A 20,826-nucleotide genomic window follows, 5' to 3' on the forward strand; every position below is an offset into this window, starting at 1 on the left:
AAAGCCACCTAATAATAGAAATATGAAAACATTGCCCCCGCTGTCTTAAATACAGACATTTATAATTTAAATGCTTGGTAAGGCATAATTTTCTCATTATTTTTGCGAGAACAGACAGAGGGTGGCTGGCTGAAGGTATTTAGTTAAAATAAACCTTAAATATAAATATAAGGGGAAGATCATAAACCTGACTAGAAATTAAAAATGTTTTTTACGCCTATTTATTTAGAAACCTCAATATTGTTGTTCCGTTAACCTCTTTATTCCCACATTTTATACACTTTCTTTGTTTTAATAATACTACTTTCTTTCGACCACAATTCCGCTCCACGGTTACTTTCATTGGAATCCACATTTATCATCTTATCACACTGAGTTTTATCAATTTTACACTAAGCCAGGAAGCGGTTTACCTAACAGACAGAATTATAACGTCAGCTCATGATTCAAACGTAAGAAGAAAGCAGCAGAAGGGCTCGTAGTTTTCCCCGGTAAATGACTATCCAACACAAAAACATTTCTTTTTAATAGGTACTCGTAACTCTTAAGACATGCACGATCAACCGAACTTACAAACTGTTCACCGTTATAACATATATAAGTATAGATATGATTTTACTCACTTTCCCCTTCATCTTCCTCAGTTTATCCTTCTTCCTCAGGCCAAGCATCTTGAGTAACAGCTTGGGCGTCGGAAGAATGTTGAAAGGAGGAGGCAAAGTCGCGCTCTCCTCGAAGTAGCTCATCCACAGCCTGGTGCGAGCGAACTTCCATTCGACATCTGAATGTTCCTGTTAATTATTATAATCAAATCAAAATTCATGTATTCAAGGTAGGCCACACAGTTTAGAACGTCAAGTATTCTTTTACATAGATAGCACCCCTTGAGCGCTTCCTAAATGGTCAGGCTATGAAGAAGAAACAGCACAACCAACTGCACAGCATTGCACATGTGGTCATGATATGCTCCCTCTTCTAGAAGTTTGCAAAGTCTGACGAATCTTCTTACTTTTCTCGCTTTTGAAAGGAGACTTACTTTTTTTTTTTGTTAAGTAAATCCATATTATTGATCACCTATAAGGAGTCCAAATTTCTATATTTAACACGTTTTAGCAAAATTCTATATAATGAAACTTTGCCCACTTAGATACGAGCGTACCTGTCTAATTGCCGAATTGCCTGTTAACCTGCACATTAATTGACCTGCTGCATTCCGATGATGCCGCCGCCAACATACAATAATTATTATATGTAGATCAAATCTACTAATGACCCGAAAAGATGAGAATATTTTTGTACATGCTTCGTTTTAGCAACAAAAATAAACTGTTCTCTTCATCAAGTCTAGCACAAAAAGAATTAACAGACAGTTGGACTAGCTTCCCGTTATTTTGGCGGGTGCCTCTTTGACTACTTATAATAAGAGAGACTATGTAAAACTACTAACCAAAAGTCTTAAATTAGCTTAAAGCTTACCAAAAGCTTAAGCTTAACAAAAATAAAACGTAATTGTTTGACTCCTTCATAAAATAAAACTTAATTTAACAGTTATACACCGTTTCAAAGCTAGAATACTATATAAGTAAGTAGGTAAACTGTTTGTCGTATTTTAATAACTGCAAGGTTTCCACTTAATTTTTCTTTTGCGTATGAAAAAGTACAAATGAATGCGAGCTCTCTGGAAGCTACTACATAAATAAATACGTAATACTAAATGGTGCTGTTCTTGAAAATAATAACTTTTCTATTTTAGATAGAAAATATAGATACGCAGTCGCTCCTTGTAAAACACTGGTACTTAACTGAAACCGGTTTGACTGGTAGCCGACCCCAACATAGTTGGGAAAAGGCTGGGCCAATGATGAATAACTTTCCTATTTTGTCTTTGACCCTAGTTAAACACCCTAGCATTTTCTCCACTCGTGTATGTCTCTCCACTCATAATATGACATATCCTACAATCGTTAATTTAGCGGTTGTGCGAAAACAAACCAAGTAACTTCTCGTAAGGTGCAAAAATAAATTGTCAAATTATATGTCGGTCGAGAAATTAAAACGCAAAAATACGGATGAACCTGGATGTTTAAAAAAAACAGCCATTCAGATAAAAAATACTTAAAATTAACCTTCTGAGATGTAATTCACTAATTCACTGTACAAACTATGCAGATACCTTGCTGCATTTAACTTCCTTTGACAACGTTACTTAAACAGTTCTAATTAAATTGGATTTAATTAAATTTAAAAGTCATTTCCAAATGGAACTTAGTATTCTTGAAATAACTTATTTGTGTTTTTTATTTTATTTCTCATCTTAATCGTGTTGTTTTAAACACACGTACTCGTAGATACGAGTGTTGACTTACTTTGTATTTTTTTTTCTATTTTGTGTGTACATAAATGATTAATAAATAAATTTAAATAATGTTAATATTAAACAATTTAAACGTAATGCCATCTAACCTTTAATATGCCACAATTTTGATTTTTGTTTTTGATTTTATATACTTCTAAATACATATATATTTCAGATAAATTATAACCAGATACAAAACAAATGAACTTGCTCATCACACTTGGGTTTGTTCTGAGTGGGAACCGAAACTACGACCTCCGGTAAAGCAGTCAGGGCCTGAAAACACTAGGCCAAGTTACAGGCCCGTCGAATATAAAATATCAATTCCTTTTAGCCGCGTCTATCTGACCTACCACAACTAACAATATCAAGAAGTTTCCATAGCGTCTCTCAGAGTTTCAAAGCATTTCATAAGTCCATGTAAATTTTGTTAATAGATAGTCTTACAACAACGTTTAAATAATATACCTTTGCAATCTTCACTCATTATAACCAACTGAATAAAATTATTTGCCGAACCGTCTACAAATATTAAGGAGATCTGAATCAAAATTGTGTGATTCGGTCCCAAGAGTCGTCATAATTCCAATAAATGGTTCTTAAAATCGTAAGTAAATATAACTTCAGTCTAGGGAACACTGATTCTTATTAAGAGTTACAGGGGACACATTTATTTACAGTCATAAAAAACCTTTTCTTTCAAAAGACGCAGAAATTGTTTTAAATTAATGTTTTAAAATATGTTTTTATAACATCTATACTAATATTTAAAGCTGAAGAGTTTGTTTGTTTGTTTGAACGCGCTAATCTCAGGAACTACTAGTTGATATATAAAAAAACGTTTAAAAGTTTAAAAGATACTTGTTGTTATAACGGCATCAGAAATACGTCTTCAGTAAACAACAAAATAAAAAAGTCTTCTACTCCGTATATTGCTTATGTGAATACATTTTCATTTACTCCTAATTTATTATCGAACAATTAATAAATAATTGTTTCACCTTTTATTAATCTACGAAAAATAAATATGCGTATAACCTTAATTAACTTTAAAAGTAAGTTTAAATCGTACATTCATAATCTCCTTTTTACTAGTCTTCGTTGCTAGAGACTCTACATCAAAAGAAAATCTAGCAAGCGAGCAACTAAAAAAGTGTACAATTTAAACATTTTATGAGAGGAAAACCGTCGCATTCAGAGGTATTCATTAAAAATGAATAGGAATGTTAATTCCACTAGTTTTGCGGCATAAAACTAGAGTGGTGCTTATGAGATAGTTAGGGAGTAGGTACTTGCGAAATATGTACCTATGTTTAAGTAAAAGAGGTATGAGTCCCGATTTTAAGACTGTTTAACTAAATACACCTTGACGTTTATAAATCGGCTTGTTTGATTGTACTTTTGTGTTCAATCAACTTGAACTTTTGAACTTCAAAAAGGAGGTACGTAATTCGTCTGTTTTTTTTGTTTGTTATCCATAGCTACGGACTTAATGAAAGGATTTTTTTGATTCTCTTTTATAGTTTTCATTTGGTCGCATACAATTTGATCGAGATTAATAGATTTTTTAATTGAAGTCAGTTGTATGTTTTTTTGTTAGTAAAATATATTACATCATTTACTTCAAATCTTATGCTTCGCCGTTAGTACCTATGTAATTAGATAAATAGCGAATTACCATTCAAACAAGCTATATGAAAATGATCTGTAAATTAAAAATATAGTTAAATTACTTACCTCCATAGAACTAATAGCTTCTTATTTATTAATTTTATTAAACTTTTATTCAACTCCATCCAATTCTACTCCATCCCTGTTCTAACAGAATCTTGGTTAAATAAAACTGTTGAACAAGTACTCACATCGATCATCGCATAAGAGTTGGACATCATAGCGATGAGGAGGTTCAACAACACGATGACGTTGATCACAGAGTATGAGCCGAACATCAGCAGCCCCCAGAACCTCGTGTAGCTCTTGATGCCGGCAAGTTCGAAGTTCTCCAGGCCGACCATGCCGAAGGAGGCCCAGAATAGAGATTGCGATGCCTCGAAGACGCTGGTGGAGAAATTGTGGAGTTGAGAGTGTGTATAGGTGGACAATTGAATATAATAATATTCCACAAGTTTAACACAATGGCATCTAGTCTCAAACTAAGTGAAGCTTCTATTATGAGTACTAGACAACTGATAAACATACTTACTTATACAGATAAATTACCGTCATACAGAGAACTAGTGATCGTGCTCATCACACAAACATTTGTCCTGGGTGTCGTTTGGGTGGGAAACCTACGACCTCTGGTATAGCAGTCAGGGTGTCTAACCACTAGACCAATAGGCCAATCAATACGAAACAATCTCGCGTGCCTTTTCTGAGCTTCACTCTTTCAGGCCAGATGGTTTTATTTCCCTGCTTCATTCGCACGCAAGTGACGTTTGCGTGCAGCTCGCCTACAATAAACCTCATAAAGTAGCACGCGAATGAACCTGTACAATGCCACCGACAGTGCTGTTAGCGTAGCTGCTGGGCTGGCAAAATACAATTCAAAGAATAAATGCAATCCGCTACAAAGGTAGGGAGAATATAGCGCATATTCAATGCATTGTCAGTGTATTTTCTAGATCTGGATACACTTTAACAGTATCTGAAGATAGAAACCTGCCTGAAAAACTACATAGATCGAATGATCTGAATGTAGATGGGTATAGGCATATGTTCCACGGATACAAGTTATTTCTCCACAAGAGCTAAATTTACCGAAGTATACACCCGAGCATTATTTAAAAATGTTTAAGTTACATTTCATCACTGAATATGGCTTTAAAATGAAACAAACAATTAATTGACAAATTAATATAATAAAGTGACCATGACCAAATGTGCACAATCAATTTATTTTATAGCAAACACAACTGGAAACATCTACAGAAATAACAAATACAAAAAAAACGCCTTACCAAGCATTTTGAAAATTATCCCATTCTATACTAAAGAACAATAGCACAGAATAGTAGTCTAAAATATTTATATACTACGTCATGTGACAACCCTAGTTGTATTAAATAGCATACACAGAAAACACTTTAGCAAGTAGCTACGAGTTTAAGAGAGAACAAAATTTGGCAAAAGTCCTAAACAAGAAAATATACGAGATCACTGGAAGAATACATAGCCCAGTGTCGTTAATACGCGTGGTAGTCCATAGTTTCTCTCAGAGTCATGCAGTCCACTTCATCAATCTTCAAAGTATTCATCTTCACGTTGATATCTTCCTCCAATTGGATCTGAGTTTGTAGCAAGTAGCGCAAGGACGCCGTAGCCTCGTGTAGCATCTGTTGTAGCTGCTCCGTGCTCAGCCGTAGCATCTCACACTCGTAGTACAAAGCCTGCCCTGGTGGGTCCCTCACCAACTCAGCCCCTACTCTCTGAGCACGCTTGCCAAGCCTTGTATGTGCTAAAGCTGTATTCCCTTCCTTATCAGACAAAGCTTTTTGCAGCTGCAGTATATTGTCTTGCATATCAGAAATCTTCTGAGTGGTATCACGATGCATGTCCTCAAGCTTCGCTTTAGCTCTCTTCGTGTCTTCAATTCGTTCGTTGAATGCATGGTTACACTTCTTGTAAGCGTTCCACAGGTCGTCAATAACTTGTTTGAGAATTGTGTCGACGAACATGCGGATGGGGCGTGCACTAGTAACTTCCCTTGCTGCCAGCTGAATATTTTTCGCTGAATAAGCGTTGTACTCGTCGGCAGATATGTTTGCCGGGTCGAGACTAGCATAGCCTTCGTACACGGAGAGACACAGGTCAGTAGGTTTTAGAGAGAGATTAGCTTTGTCAAGGTCAATAGCAGACTGCTTGTACTGCAGATCTCTGTCGAGAAGGTATCTCGTAGAGCGAAGACGTCGCATCTGTTCGTTCAACTGTTCCAGCACTCGCCTCAGGAGGCTTTGTCCGCCAAGAATGGTGGTGATCTCCTGCTGCAGAGCGCTTTCCACCTCGTCGACTACTAAATCAATGCCAATGCGTCCGTCTCTTAGCATGAGGCACTTGCGGCATATTGCCAAGGCGTTAACCTGAAGAGAGCCCAAGCAGTCCAACAGTCGAGTTTTATACATGCTCAGAGCTTCGAGTTCCAAACAAATTTCTTTTCTTTGTATTTGAAGCTCATTTCTATTGAACTCGACGTCACCGATGCGTTCTTCGATACGTCTGTCAGAGGTAGCTTTGAGGATTTCTGCGCGCTCACCAGTTTCTTCCCTAACTCTTGCAGACTCCCCGAGGACCCTGTCAGCCAGCTGCTGCTGGTCTTCAGTATTCCTGCATCGTTGCTGGTTGCTCAGCTTCCACTCCGCGAGCGTGAACTTCGCTGTCCGTGGAGGCATGCATACTATGGCCTGTTCGGACAATCTAGTGGTCGCTATGGGAGCTCCAATCACATGACGGACCCCAAACTGTTCTTCACACATTTTTACAAAAGATGAACAAAATAATTTCAAAAATAAACACGCTTCAAAATTCGATGGAACAGCCCCGCGAAGAAATTGACAAAACTGTATATTCGGTTGCCTTGGTTACGTATTCAGTTGGAGGGTTTCTATGCGAACTCTTTTTTGATTTGTCGTTGAACTAATAACAAAGTAAAACGAGTATTATTTTCATTTTTGGAAATACTAAACATGGAGTTGATCACTCCTCGCTCTACAATGTATTTATAAATTTCCTCGATTGTACACGTTTAACAACACTAGATCCATTTAAAAGGATTTAAGTCATTAGCAAAAAACATTTATGTAACGTCACAAGTATCTTGATGGTCTACTTTAATTTATTTCCGCTACTATTCAAATACGAAAACCTTGTTAACACGCTCGTTTTTAAATCATTTAGTCGTAACCTTGATCCTCAAAAGTCAGAAAAAAAATCAATAAACGCCGTCCCTAAAAACCATAACTAAGAACACCCTTGTATTTAAACAGCTGATTCATAAACAAGAGCTATGATAAAAATATAGATAATCAGTAGCGTACAATACATTTAGCAATATCTAAGTGAAAGTAAAATGAGATGAGCACAATAATTGCTTGACAAAATGATAATTTATATGACATACTAGCTGACCCAGCAAACGTTGTTTTGCCCAATAAATTATTTCTAGTTCTATGTATTTTAGTGCCACATTATAAAAAAGCAAAAAAAATCGTCCAAAATATAAAATATATTTTTTAGTGTGAGCAACCCTTATCTTGCAACTCCTTGGGTATGAAAAATAGATGTTGTTCTATTCTCAGACCTACCCAATATGTATACAAAATGTCAGAAAAATCGGTCGAACCGTTTCGGAGGAGTACGGTAACTAACATTGTGGCACGGGAATTTTATATATTAGAAGATTAAACTTTATGATGACTTGACTGCACGGATAGCCGACTTGCAAATGTAACCACGCCAAATCCGTTGCGCGCGACGATTAGCAGCATGGACACCCGCGTATGACAAGCATTTGTGTGATTCGCAAATCTCGATTCTGGGTGTCTCTGTGCATATCTTGGGGTCTTTGACAAACATATCGGCAATTTTGGCAAGTTAACATGTTAGTGCGGAAGTCGTTTATTTTAAAAACATAATATGTGCGAACATTAAAAAATGCCTAATAAAACCAGTTGATTTACAGGCTGGTGGTATTAGGTAATTTCTAAGGCAGTTTTATTGTTAGCTAAAACGTCTTCCCTTATAGAAATATTTATCATAGAAAACTAAAACTAGCATACAGAACACAATCCATTTACCTAGCGTGACCTAGCAGTACTACAACTTCATTACGACTGACTTTCCGAAGCTTCTCCATTTCATACAGGAGTCCCCCGCGTTGTCCCAGTCCGGCAGACCGCCCGGCAACACGTAACATTTGCGTTTTTCCAAGTCCGCGAAGTACCACAGCAATTGGTTTAGACCTATTTTTCATATTTGCTTTAGATTCTGCGATTTTGTGTATGTTATCTTTTTACTTTAAAATAATTTTGGGTTATGTGACTACGTTTTTTATGTTAAACGAATCTGTGCTTTGATTAAAGTTTTCAATAAGACCAAAAAATATAATACGAAACATTGCACACAATTATCATCAGAATTATAAAGTTATAATATTAAACGTTAAGACAATGTAGTTCAATTTAAAGTTAAAATTATTTTAAATGAAGTTATTTAAGAAAGAAAAAAAGTAAATTCAGAACGATAAAAACGCCGCGAGCGTGACATCACAAAATTTTGCAAAGGATGAAATAATTAACTAGTTTTAAGATTACTGAATAAAAACTTACCACAAGCGAAGGCAAACAGCACCAAACTATAGATGAAGAAGAACTTGACGATATCTATGACCATCCGACCGAGAGAGATCTGAAGCGGTCCTAAGTGAGGGTTGATGGAGAACAGGTGGACCAGCTTTAAGGCACTGTGGAATAACAAATTTATTAAGAACAATACAAATGTACTATCTGTATACAAATGTTGATATTGTCAGGATAGAAGTTAAGATAGAAAGACCGCTTTAAGTAGACAAGAATCCTTACCTACTTAAAGAAGTACGTGAATGTTTAACGGACTATAAAATTGATTTTGCAAAGGACAATTAGGAAAAATAAGTCAAAACTCTTTAAAAGGAAGCTGAACTGTATAGTAACGAAAAAATAATTAACATATTATAGTTACTATCTTGACTTAGAGATCAAATACTAACCTAAATATATTAGCTGCAGCAAACAATCCTTCAGCAATCAACTGTGGATCGAAGGCATCCCAGTTCTCTCTCGGTATGAACTTCGTCTGAGGGTCTCTCCTGATCTCCGAGGTCTGTTGGATGTAGGCAGCGAACCTCAGGACGGCAACGGCAACATATAAGGAGTTCCTGGTGAAATCGATGAAGTTCCACATGTTCCGGAGGTAGGAGCGAATGCCTTCGATGTAGATTTCTTGGGTCTCTTCCCATATGAAACCTGGTGGGGAAATTAGGATACTTTCACATATCACGATTTCGTATCAAAATAGCCAAACAAGGATAAGGCAAATTAAGAAGAGGATTTTTTTTCTGCCCTACAGATTAAGAACATTATTTTAAAAATATACATATATGCTCTTGTCCATTAACATTTCCTCTATCCAAGTGCTTAAGCCCAGGTGTCAGTTACCTCAAAATTTCATCAAATTCGGTCTAGCCATTTTGTGTGAAGGGGTAACAAAGAAACATACTAAAACATTCACATACTTACGAATTTATATTATTAGCTATATGCCTTAAATTTTGGAATGCAATAAAGTAAGTATTAAGGTACTTACCAAGTACATAAACAACAACAACCAATTCCAAATACGTGGGTCCATTTCCTCTCTGTTTCAGAAGTTCTTTTTCCAGTTCTTTGACCATCCACTCCGGACCAAACAGTTGTATCGCTTGAACCTCCGCTCTTTGTGACACCAGAATTAGAATCACTGTTGGACAATGAATGGAAATGAAATAACGTTAATAAATTGATACAATACTGTGTTATGGAATCGTTACTGCTTATACAAATGGATGCGCGTCCAAATTTTGTATCACGGAAGTAGTGAAATACCTAAATAACCCTAACTAAATATCATTCAACAACTTATTAATCCACAGTACGTTTTTATGGGGATAATAACTGACAGTCCAAATTCTATCTCTCTCGAAAAGAAAACGGATTGAAACAACGAATTTGTAAATTACAAAAAAACGCAAAAAAAAATATAACTTGAAACTTACGCAAAAAGAAGAGATAACTAGACGCATGGATCAAGAACTTCATAAACGGTTTCCTCATGAGCTTTCCAGTCGAACAGTTGGGGGCCACCATGTACAAGCTGCAGTAGAAGGGGAACAGCAAGGCTACGCGGCAGATGATCATGATCTTCTCCATAGTGGTCTTCCGACGGAACCCTGGGACGCCCTCGTACCAGATGGAAGCGAGCAGCTGTTGGATGTTGGGGTGGGCTACGAACTGAATGACAAAATTTGATTTTTAAATTGACGTGTATGGTTTTTGATTTATTGGGTCAGGTAGGTAATCTCTCTGTGAAGTAACTATTTCGGTAATAGTTAAGCTTAAAGGTGAGCCTCAGATAGTTGGGGAAAGATTATGAAAATATAGAATAAAATAAACGTTTTTATTACTTTCATGATCATTTTTAATGCCATGCATAATGTTATTTAATAGTTTTTTGTGGTTGCTTTATTGCTCAACAAATGTTATGTTACCAACAACACATAATTAATATTTCTATCTTGTTTTTTGTATATCATCATTTTTTGACGATGCTCGTCATATTTACCTTTTTCTGCTTAAAATCAATGGCAAGCTCCAACCTCGCTAGTTTCATATGGTCGCCGTCCACAAAGGCCGGTTCGTCAGGGTCGTGGTTCAGGATAATGGCCAGCTCTTGAGAACTCCGCGACTGATCTAACAGGTCTACTGCAAACAGTTGTGCTTGTCGACGAAGCTCTAGGTATTCTGCTTTACTTTCCTGGTAAATGAATTAAGGTGTGAGGAAACTTTCGAGAAGAATATTTTGAGGTTTTATTTTCTAAAGTAATTTAGTGGCCTTCGGTTATGATGGTCGACAGTTTTCCTCGCTAATTTCGAGTGTATTTAAAGAAGTTCCAGAAGTAAACAAGTATACAAATAGACTGGGATGAAGTTCGATGATAAAGTTTTGTAGCTATTAAAATGAAAATTATTGAGTAAAAGAAAAATAGATCTCAAAATTGGTCAACTATAAAAACTCTGACAGAAATTGACCTAAACAACTTCCTTACCTGTTCAGCAAAAGCCAAGTTTCGTAATTCCCAAGACAGTTGAAAGGCAGTCAGGATAGGGTCAGTTGAAGATAGAGCGATTAAAGACGGTGAAGCTAAAGCCCTGTATTCGTTGAGCCGGGCCAGTGAGTGCCGGAGGGAATCCTCCGAAGACTCGCGGATGCACTCCTCACAACCACACCTGGAAGTAGATAGCATATTGTCAAAGTTCAAAATACCAATTTTTCTACCTATTAAAAAGGAAACATACGAAACGTAGGGATCAAAGCCATTATAATAATGATGTTTTAGGAGCTCAAAAAGCCGAGTTTCGTAAGACAATTTACTATCAGTTTATAAATGATATTAAAACTTAGATTACGAATATACTTAAGCAATCCATTCATTCAGCCATTATTGAGGCGCACGGCTGGACTTTGGCCGAGCCCAAGTTGCACTACAATACCCGGATGGGGAAAATATACGAACCAACACTTTTCTTTCTATTCTTTCCCTTCGCTCTCTCTTTTCTTTATCTCTACTCTAGTATTTTACATATAATTTCTTACTTGACATCATGAGGGTCTGGTAACGTGGCTCCACGGTCCAGCAGTATCTTGATGATCTCATAGTTGTTCTTATGAGCTGCTAACATCAGTGGAGTAATGTCGGGCGTGAACATCGCTGTGTTCGGATCTACTTTCTGCCAACTCTGAATGAGAAAGAACGAAGTCTTTTGTAAAAGTTCATTGTAGTCTTTAAAGACATAACATTTGGCCTAAAATCTGAATCATTCAAGAGAAAACGATTTTATTGATTCAGATTTTAGGCCAAATGTATTATGAGAGAGAAATCAATACTGAAGTAAACCCACATTTGAAAGTTTAATAAAAATCAAAGACCATTTTTTTATTTATCCTATACTTCTTCTGCTGCCGAATCCGGTCCAAAACAAAAAGGCTACTTGCTTATCCATATTTTTTTCAGATAGAAATATTATTTTGCAAAAGTCTAAAAAACTGTACCAAAAATCACTTACGTAAGGTTCTCCCTCTTTATGTATCAGCTCCTCGTGTTCCAACAGCAGTTCCACTGCCTCCACGAACTCAGCATTGATTGCTTGCAGCAGAGCATCCTTGGTGTCCACACCCATGATGACCAGTAGTTCCACCATCTCCAGGTTTTCCCCATCGATAGCCAAGGTCAAAGCACCACGACCCAACGAGTCCACGCAGTTGATTTCTATATGCTTCTTGCGATGAGCTTTTTGGAGAATTCTAGGAACAGAGAAAGGATAGATCTAAACTTGATGATGAAAAAATAGGTGAAGTTTAGTGATTTTTACCAGAAAGATTCAAAATTCAGAATACGGTAAGAGTTAAATCCTCAGCAACCAATTGAGATTAGTTTTATATTCAAGTTATTTTCATGCCATTCAGTACAAAAATAATACTTTTGTTTAGTTCTCTATTCATTTCATATCACACTGTGCCACGACGAATCGCACAGTTTATATTTAGCAAAAAAATGAATGACTCAATTGGCTAGACTGATGTATACTTGCTGTATGTAAGTATATGTATATAGAAAACTGGCATGTATTTTTGAAATTCAAAAGATAATGAATTCCCTAATTTACATAAATGATGCGAACTATTTATTTAGATTTATACCACAGATACTTTTTAAGTGTTTTTCGAGCTCGGATAGATCTGAAAAAAATCTGTTCCTAAAATTGTATCTAGCATGTAAAATTTTCATCTAGATAGAAAAGTATTTCCATCAAGACATGAAACATTTTCTCGGTTCAATGCTCAATACTTTCAATTTGCAATTTCATTCTATTTCATAGGGAACGGGTCCGCGGAGTTAATACCAAGATAATCCGATTACAGCTAGAACAATAATTAAGTTTGCTAACTTTTTCCGATCGGCAGCCATGTTTGAAAAACATACTGACGGTCTTCCGAAATATGTATAACTAACAATTTGTAGATACAATATCGGTCAAAAATAGAACGTCGTTGTGAATAAAGCTAAAATGTCCGTAACTCATGATTATTATATATTACTATATATTCATGATTATTACATACTCATGATTATTATATAGTATATATTACTATATTTTTGAAGCACTGAGATTAACTGAATTTTTTTGGCGTACAATATTTAGTCAAATCGTTACCGAGACATAGTGTGATGGTGGCCCTATTTTACTGACCAAATTCAAAAGCATGAAACATATTGGCATAAATGATCTGCGAAATTTACCTAATCCTTGCATTATACAGAAGATTTATTAGTATTACAATATTTAAAAAAAAACTTTGTGCCACACTATATTATGCCTTTAATTTTTATGCCAAAATGTGTGTTTCTAATTCTAAATCCCTTATACTATTTTGCTACAGCTGACAAAGCCAAAAGTACGAGTACACAAAGTCGTAAATAATTACTAATTTATACAAAAACTGCGTAACAATAAAAACGAACATTTATTTCAACAAAAACAACACCATAACTGTGTAATACTTAATACTTACAATTTTCATTATACGCACTAGAGTTTTAAAAAGAAAATTTTCCCCTAACAGTGATGACGTAAGCGGTTTTATTTTCAAACGACTCTGAAGCATTCCTTTGTTTATCTAAGCTTTTAAATATAATTGGACATTAAGTGAATTTTGTGATACGAAGATGGAAGTATGTACCGACACGATTTTTAAGTGTGTAAACAGAAATAAATACGTTCATTGTTTTTGTTTCGAGTTTTTCTTACTATAGTTATACATGTAGGCTGTTACTTTGTAGATCTGTGGGAAACCTAGGCTATTAGACTTGTGCTCTTTATATTTATAGTCTGGTAAATTTGAAACTATAGTAAACAGCATTTTAACATATTATAAAAATAGCCGTAGAGGTTGATCATTTTAAAACTTGGGGCCTACCGCCACTAAGTGCTTAGTAGAAAAAGGTTTTGCGTTATGCAACGATTAATAAGCCCTAGGTGCAGATTCGATGCTAATGCAGACATTTACCTAAAACCTGAGTTCTAGTACCTACTCACCTTCTAACATTGCCCATATCCCCACGCTCCACAGCGAGAAGATACTTCTTCTCCTCGAGGGTCAGCGGCTTCGGGAGCGTCGGGAGGTCCATCATCTTCTTCCCACATTCTAGCTCGGGATCACCCTGTACCATGGAGGTTAGACTATATTATAAAGACATGAACTTATAGATGCAGTTCAGTCAATACTCCAGTATGCAGCAAGTCGTGTAACACAATCAAACTTTTACAGTAACTTTCGTGAGAATTATTCATAACTAAAGTTTCGGACCCAACCGGAGTCCTTTATCATGAGCTGAGGCCGCGGGATCACGAGCTGCGTCGGGCACTCCCGATAAATGCTCGTGAGTAAACCGTTGCATCATTTAATACTAAATGAAATTTTGCTAACAATAGTATACAACCAAATTGTATGGTTATTGTTAAAGGTAACAGTTATAGTTTAATAAGTTCAGCAACTTATTCATTACGAACGAATAAACATAGATTTGAAGTTTTTTTGGGTCTAGGTATGTCAGTCAAAACATAAATCAACGTTTATCATCTAAAAATAAAATATTTTTGCACGCACTTAGCTTTGCTTACAAATAATATTCACAAAATGTTTCATAGTAATATTTGAATAGTAAAAAAAAATCAATAAAACAATTGACTTCTAATTCCCGCCATTTTTTTCAATGTTGTTTAACAATGTTTTCTTTTCATTTTAAACAAATAGCCCTTGAAACTGCCAGGCTTTCTACTTTGAAATTAGAACACCAGCAATAAGATAAATATTCAAAAAGCATTCACGTAATTAAATTAAACCTTATTAAATGTTTATTTATAAATTTAATAATACCTTTTTTTTGAAACCTCTTTTAATTTAAGTTGTTTGTATAATGAGATTTCAAAATTCTTTTAGAACGTTTTCTACGTATGCAGTACTGTACATACTATAAATAAGATTTTATTTTTATTTACCCGCCGTACTCAAGAACAGCTCTTGGCTATTTTTTCACATCAATAAATGTAGATATAATTGTATCTAAATTCAATTCGGAAGTGACAAAACTGCATAACACGTAAGGGCCACATATTACTTAAAGAAAAAATACCGAATACAACCATCAGTTTTTGTGACCTAGATATAATTTAGTTAGTTGATTTAAAGTATTGTTAAGTTACTCACGGCCTCCAGGTCCTTCTTCTCGGCCATGTCGGCGGTTTACCCCGCTTTCCTCTGGAGCGGCGTCCGTCCCCGCAGGCAGACTGCTTTCTACAACTAGAACAAGTCTTTAATAAAGATTACTGTTTCATTTAAAAACTTATACAGTTTTATTAAACAATAAAACAGACAACTTTTTTATATCGAAATATGTTTCATCCATTTTCAATGCCTGTCTGTCACTATAAACTTTCAGGTGAAAGAAACCCTTTATGGCTTTGGGGATTATTTGTTTCAATTAATGAACTCTATAAACGAAAATAAAAAGGTGTAGGCGTTCCAAAAAAAAAATACCATAGATAAAGAGGAAATTGTTGGCCCAAACGCCCGCCACAATTCACCTATCCCCAGTTGCTATGTAGACACAAAACTGGCCACATCTACAATTGAACACGTTTATTTATCCGTATCTAAGGCCACGCGCTCGAAGCCCCACAACTCCCTTCAGTAATACGAAGATAATCTACTTTGACATGACGATTACGACCGTCACCTACTTATAAACTGACATAACCTCATGAGAGTAATTCAATTGAGTAAAGTTTTCTAAACACAAACATTTTGTACTTGGGCTGGTGTCGGATGAATTGAGAAACATTTTTGGGTTAAACGTTATAATTAGATGGAAAACTGTAACGTCAAGCGAAATAAAAAGAAACATTATAAAATCATAAAGCAATAGACTTCTTGCAAACTCGCCGCGGCAATGATCATTCATACAATAAAAAAAAAAACTAATATGATCGTAGTTGAGAAATCTATACTTCTATATCTATACTAATCTATACTAATATATAAAGCTGAAGAGTTTGTTTGTTTGTTTTAACGCGCTAATCTCAGGAACTACTGGTCCGAATTGAAAAAATCTTTTTGTGTTGAATAGACCATTCATCGAGGAAGGCTTTAGGCTATAAACCATCACGCTGCGACTAATAGGAGCGAAGATACAATGGAAAATGTGAAAAAAAAACAGGGTAGATATAAATCATAACTTATATCTTCTACCCACGGGGACGAAGTCGCGGGCAACAGCTAGTGGTATAATAAAGGTCTGCCTGAGCGACAACCATTCGTTATTGGTTCCCTGTTTTTGTTGCAACAAGTTGCATGATAAAACAGTATTCACAATATTCACGTAGTAGACACATTAAATTCATGGATTATTAGTATTATACATAACTAGAATGGTGGTCTAGTAGTTAGAGGCCTTGGCTGCTATACCGGAGGTGGTTCGCTTCCCACTAACAATATGTATGTATTTAGAAGTATTTTAGTAAATTTATCTATTGTTTAGTAACAATTAAACAAGCTTTGGTTAGTTTGAGGCTAGATGGTGTCGTCTAATAGCTGATGAATGTTATATTAAAGTTAGAAAAAAATATATTAACTATAGCTACTCTTACCTACTCATCAAACACAACTAAATCGACAAAAAAATTTAAGCATCACTTTAATATCTCATCACGTTTATTTTGTACAAGCCACTATTCACCTGAAATCTTTTTCGACTCAAATTCGAAAACAGCATGACATAACAAGGAGACATGCTTCTAATACCAAAAGGAAACAAAGAAAGACATGCCCGCCGAAGGCAATAAAAAGCTATTTTCATGAATCTATAAATATTCTTGGGCATTTTAAATATACTATTGAATTTACTTATATTCGGTTTTATATTATGTAGATACGTATTTAGATTGTGTAATTATTATGATCCAACATTTATGGATTATGGTTTTTTAGAACTCCGTGTCTCACAATATTAAACTAATATTTAACTTACTTAATAACTATATATAGTATATTTAGATCAATAAAACATACACCAATTGAAATAAAATGTAGCTGTCGTAAATGTGGTAATTTTAACGGCTTACCTAATTGTAACAAAATTATGTCTAGGGACAACTTTGAGAAGGGAGCCAAATGTCAAGTTTATGGCACCTATGTACATACAACTACTTCACACCCACTCCAACTAAGCTTTACATATGCATATTCTTTTCATTATTTATATTCTGGTTACTAAACGTTTATTCATAAAATTACAATATAAACCTTGAGGCTGAAAGTAATTAAAATTTAAATTAATTTGTTAAAAAAATATTGACAGAAATTCAAATAACAATCAACATTATTTCAAACTAATTACCAAACTAGTAAGTTCCTAGTCTGTCATAACAACATAATCTGAAACTGGAAACACAAAACCACAAATTCAAAAGCCTTGAGCAACACCTAGTTGTCTGAAAATGAACAAACCACAGTCATATGAAACTCACATAAAAAAAAAGTAATTAACAAATGACAAACCAAATACGACGAGGTTTGAATACGGAACTGTTTCCAACTGTCATGGCGCCGAAAGTTTTACCGCCAACTAGCTTTCAGAACTGCTTTTGTTGACCACGTGAATATATTAATTACTTTCGTAAAATTATAATACAATGGTTTTGTTCAGTACGTAAAAACTGTATAAGGTGATTGTACATTTTATTTTTAAGATTACAGTTGCTGAGCCTGATTTCCGTACAAAAAAATCGAAGGGTATACTAAGCGGGGGTATTCGAGACATAAATGGTTCCGTACTAATAGGCTAAAGCAAACCAAATGAGAAAAGAATGTTAGACACCAATCAAAAAAGAAACGACGGGATACAAAACATGGCCTATATTCATGCAGCATATCCCATCAAAATTACTCCCATTTTAAGAGCACCATACACAAACTGTTATCTCATCGAATCACATTCCCTAGACCTACATTTTACTACACTAAATCACATTTGTATTGAGTGACAAAACCTATCGGCGTCTGTCTGTCTGCCAACCTAGATTTATGCTGAAAACCCAGAGTTACTTGGCTTACAACCTTTTATCGCTTTCCTCTTTGTAAATGGGTATAAGATAACTAGATAAGGCAGAGTTGAGTCTCTCAAACGGTTCTTTGTTTTTTCTAATGCTTTGCCAAATGACTTAGGATGCACGGAATTTCCCGCTCTGTCTTTATATTGTACCTATACTATGCGTTTCAGTTACGTAGGTATAGAAATCAGCTGATGCCTCAACCGACTTCAAAAAGTAAGAAGTTCTCAATTCGTCTGTTTTTTTTTTAATAAGTGTTAGCTTACTTCGGACTGGACAAACCGATTTTGTTGATTATTTTTTTTCATTTAAAGTGAAAAAGCTGTCATTCGGTCCCATAATTTCATCAATTTGCTAAGTAGGTTATAATTTTTGTTATTAAAATAACTATATTGTATTTCAAGCAAGCAAAAACAAACTTACTGCATTTTTTATTATTAAGGTTCTCTTTTTAAAAATATGTATAAGAAACGAACTACAACACAAAAGGGTTTCAAAACTCTTCTACACAACAAAAGTGACTGCTGGCAAATAAAAGAAACAAATTATTTTTTCTATTGTAAGTGGTAACACAGACTCTTAAGCACGAAATAAGCAGGTGGGTAAACATTTACGCCACACAAATATATAACTGCGAAGGTTGATGCCGAGGCACAAAAGGTCTACTTACATCTTGTTATATATGCCAGTAGTTTCGCCAATGTTGTTGTTACAAATATAAACAAACTACGTTAACTGCTTAATGTGTATAAATTACGTAGAAATCACTATAATCTCTAGGAATGAAAACAATACAGTGTGCGCAACGTGTTGCGGGATTCATCTTCGACAAGCATTTTTGTGATCCACGAATGCTTTATCTGAGTCTGGGTTTTCTCCGCATGTGATTTGTATGTTTCGGAAATTCCTCGCAACCCAAGAATGGAAGTGGAAGTAAGGTAGTCGATTTATAAATAAATAAAGAAAGTCATTTGCACTCACAAATCATAACTTTAAGTCTTGAAGACAGACTTAATATTGATCTACTTTTATATGATAGAACCGCCTTTTACATCTTCTTTCAGTATTCAGCGATAAAAATATTCAACACTTGTTTTAGCGTTTGTAATAAATATTAATACCTATTTATGGCAATTTGTTTTGTCTGATATTTTCAATCGATCAAACAATATGGAACCGTACAAAACACTTCACATTATTATGTGTAAAGCTAGCATAAAGCTAAGCTAGGACATTGATAACAGTGATGTTAAAAGTTTCCGTTGGAAGGTCTTCTATAAAGTTTTATAAAATTTATATCAATTTCCGAAATAAAGCATCATAATGTCTAGTTGTAATTTGTCGGGAGTTGTAACCGAACACAAACAAACAGGTGACTTTCGACCCATAATTTGTCACTAATATATTTCACCTTCAACTACTAATTGTAAAATTATGTGAAAGCCATTGAAATGCGTAAACAACGCGACATTCAACTTGTACAAACTAATTTATGTTATTAGACATACTTAGGTGCTTTATTTTAGGAATGATGTTCTGATATTCTTCTATGACAAGCAACTCCGTCCGAATTAATAATAAAGTTTTAATAAAACAAAGGCAAGCAACTCCTTTATTTTTTATTTATTTTTATTTATTTAGACTTATTTAGTCTTTCTATTTTCTGTTATTTTATTTACAGAACATACTTTTATCAACTAGGCACCTACTATAATTTTAGAAAAGTATTTACCTACTCACGAGAGTGCTTCCATATTTATGAAAATGAATACACACTAGACTAGAATTGCTATCAACAAACCAATCAGTTCGCCTTTTACACAATACAACGGAAATTTAAAATCCACACCCAGTTAATAGCAATCACCAATTAATTGTATCTGTCTACGAATATCCAAGTCTATTCTCAAAACAATATTCATTTTCAATCATAATTCTAAGCTTCAATAAACTGCATCGCAAACTTTACCCTTTCTACTTTCGATCGACCTTTTATTTACAATAAATAAATAATTAATAATTGTACTTACGGAGGAAACGAACGCCGAGGCTGACGTGACGCCACTCCTGCGTGCCGGCCACCCCCCTCGCTTATAAACCAGCCAGTGATCCTATTAGCTGTCGCCGGATGAACCCGGTTCGATGCCGTTCCGACCACGCGTCCATTTGTAGATAGTTTTCAGTTTTCAAGGTCAAACGTCTGGTTTGTACAATTGATTAGCTGATCAATTGTCGCGTGTGATTTGTAATCTTGTTATTTGTTGTCATGTGGATTGTTTGGGGATGGTTTAAAGGCTGATTTGATATCCTATTCTCGTTTTTTATTGTGGAAAGGCCGACCATAGTTATAAGAAATAACACCAACCTGATTTATGCCTAGGCTTCATAGGAATTAGCGAATGCATACATTTGTACTTGTTGCACTGAGCTTACCTTGATAATCTTAAGAAATACTTCCTTTACATTCTGCACAAGACAAAAAAATTAAGGCTTCAATAACTACAGTTTAAAATC

The 20,826-nt window shown here is 35.1% G+C and overlaps 2 protein-coding genes across 2 annotated transcripts in view; both read right to left on the bottom strand.

The window, feature by feature from the left end:
* LOC113500221 (transient-receptor-potential-like protein) overlaps positions 1 to 15,439 on the bottom strand; it is a 28,592-nt gene extending 13,153 nt beyond the window's left edge. The window contains exons 1-13 of the mRNA XM_026880931.1: positions 15,413 to 15,439; positions 14,242 to 14,366; positions 12,211 to 12,448; positions 11,741 to 11,883; positions 11,193 to 11,373; positions 10,709 to 10,900; positions 10,143 to 10,377; positions 9,695 to 9,847; positions 9,099 to 9,354; positions 8,680 to 8,813; positions 8,190 to 8,313; positions 4,219 to 4,414; positions 624 to 791 (exon numbers count right to left, since the gene is read on the bottom strand). Of these exons, the coding sequence (XP_026736732.1) occupies positions 624 to 791; positions 4,219 to 4,414; positions 8,190 to 8,313; positions 8,680 to 8,813; positions 9,099 to 9,354; positions 9,695 to 9,847; positions 10,143 to 10,377; positions 10,709 to 10,900; positions 11,193 to 11,373; positions 11,741 to 11,883; positions 12,211 to 12,448; positions 14,242 to 14,366; positions 15,413 to 15,439 (2,172 nt within the window). The remainder of the gene's footprint in view (positions 1 to 623; positions 792 to 4,218; positions 4,415 to 8,189; positions 8,314 to 8,679; positions 8,814 to 9,098; positions 9,355 to 9,694; positions 9,848 to 10,142; positions 10,378 to 10,708; positions 10,901 to 11,192; positions 11,374 to 11,740; positions 11,884 to 12,210; positions 12,449 to 14,241; positions 14,367 to 15,412) is intronic.
* LOC113500111 (tektin-1) lies at positions 5,223 to 6,936 on the bottom strand. The gene has a single exon (XM_026880783.1). It carries the CDS (start codon positions 6,826 to 6,828, stop codon positions 5,542 to 5,544), a length of 1,287 nt encoding a protein of 428 aa, XP_026736584.1. The 5' UTR covers positions 6,829 to 6,936; the 3' UTR covers positions 5,223 to 5,541.
* Positions 15,440 to 20,826: the final 5,387 nt, after the last annotated feature.

The sequence above is a fragment of the Trichoplusia ni genome, chromosome 13 (assembly GCF_003590095.1).
Source record: "Trichoplusia ni isolate ovarian cell line Hi5 chromosome 13, tn1, whole genome shotgun sequence".
In the NCBI taxonomy this organism is placed as follows: domain Eukaryota; kingdom Metazoa; phylum Arthropoda; class Insecta; order Lepidoptera; family Noctuidae; genus Trichoplusia; species Trichoplusia ni.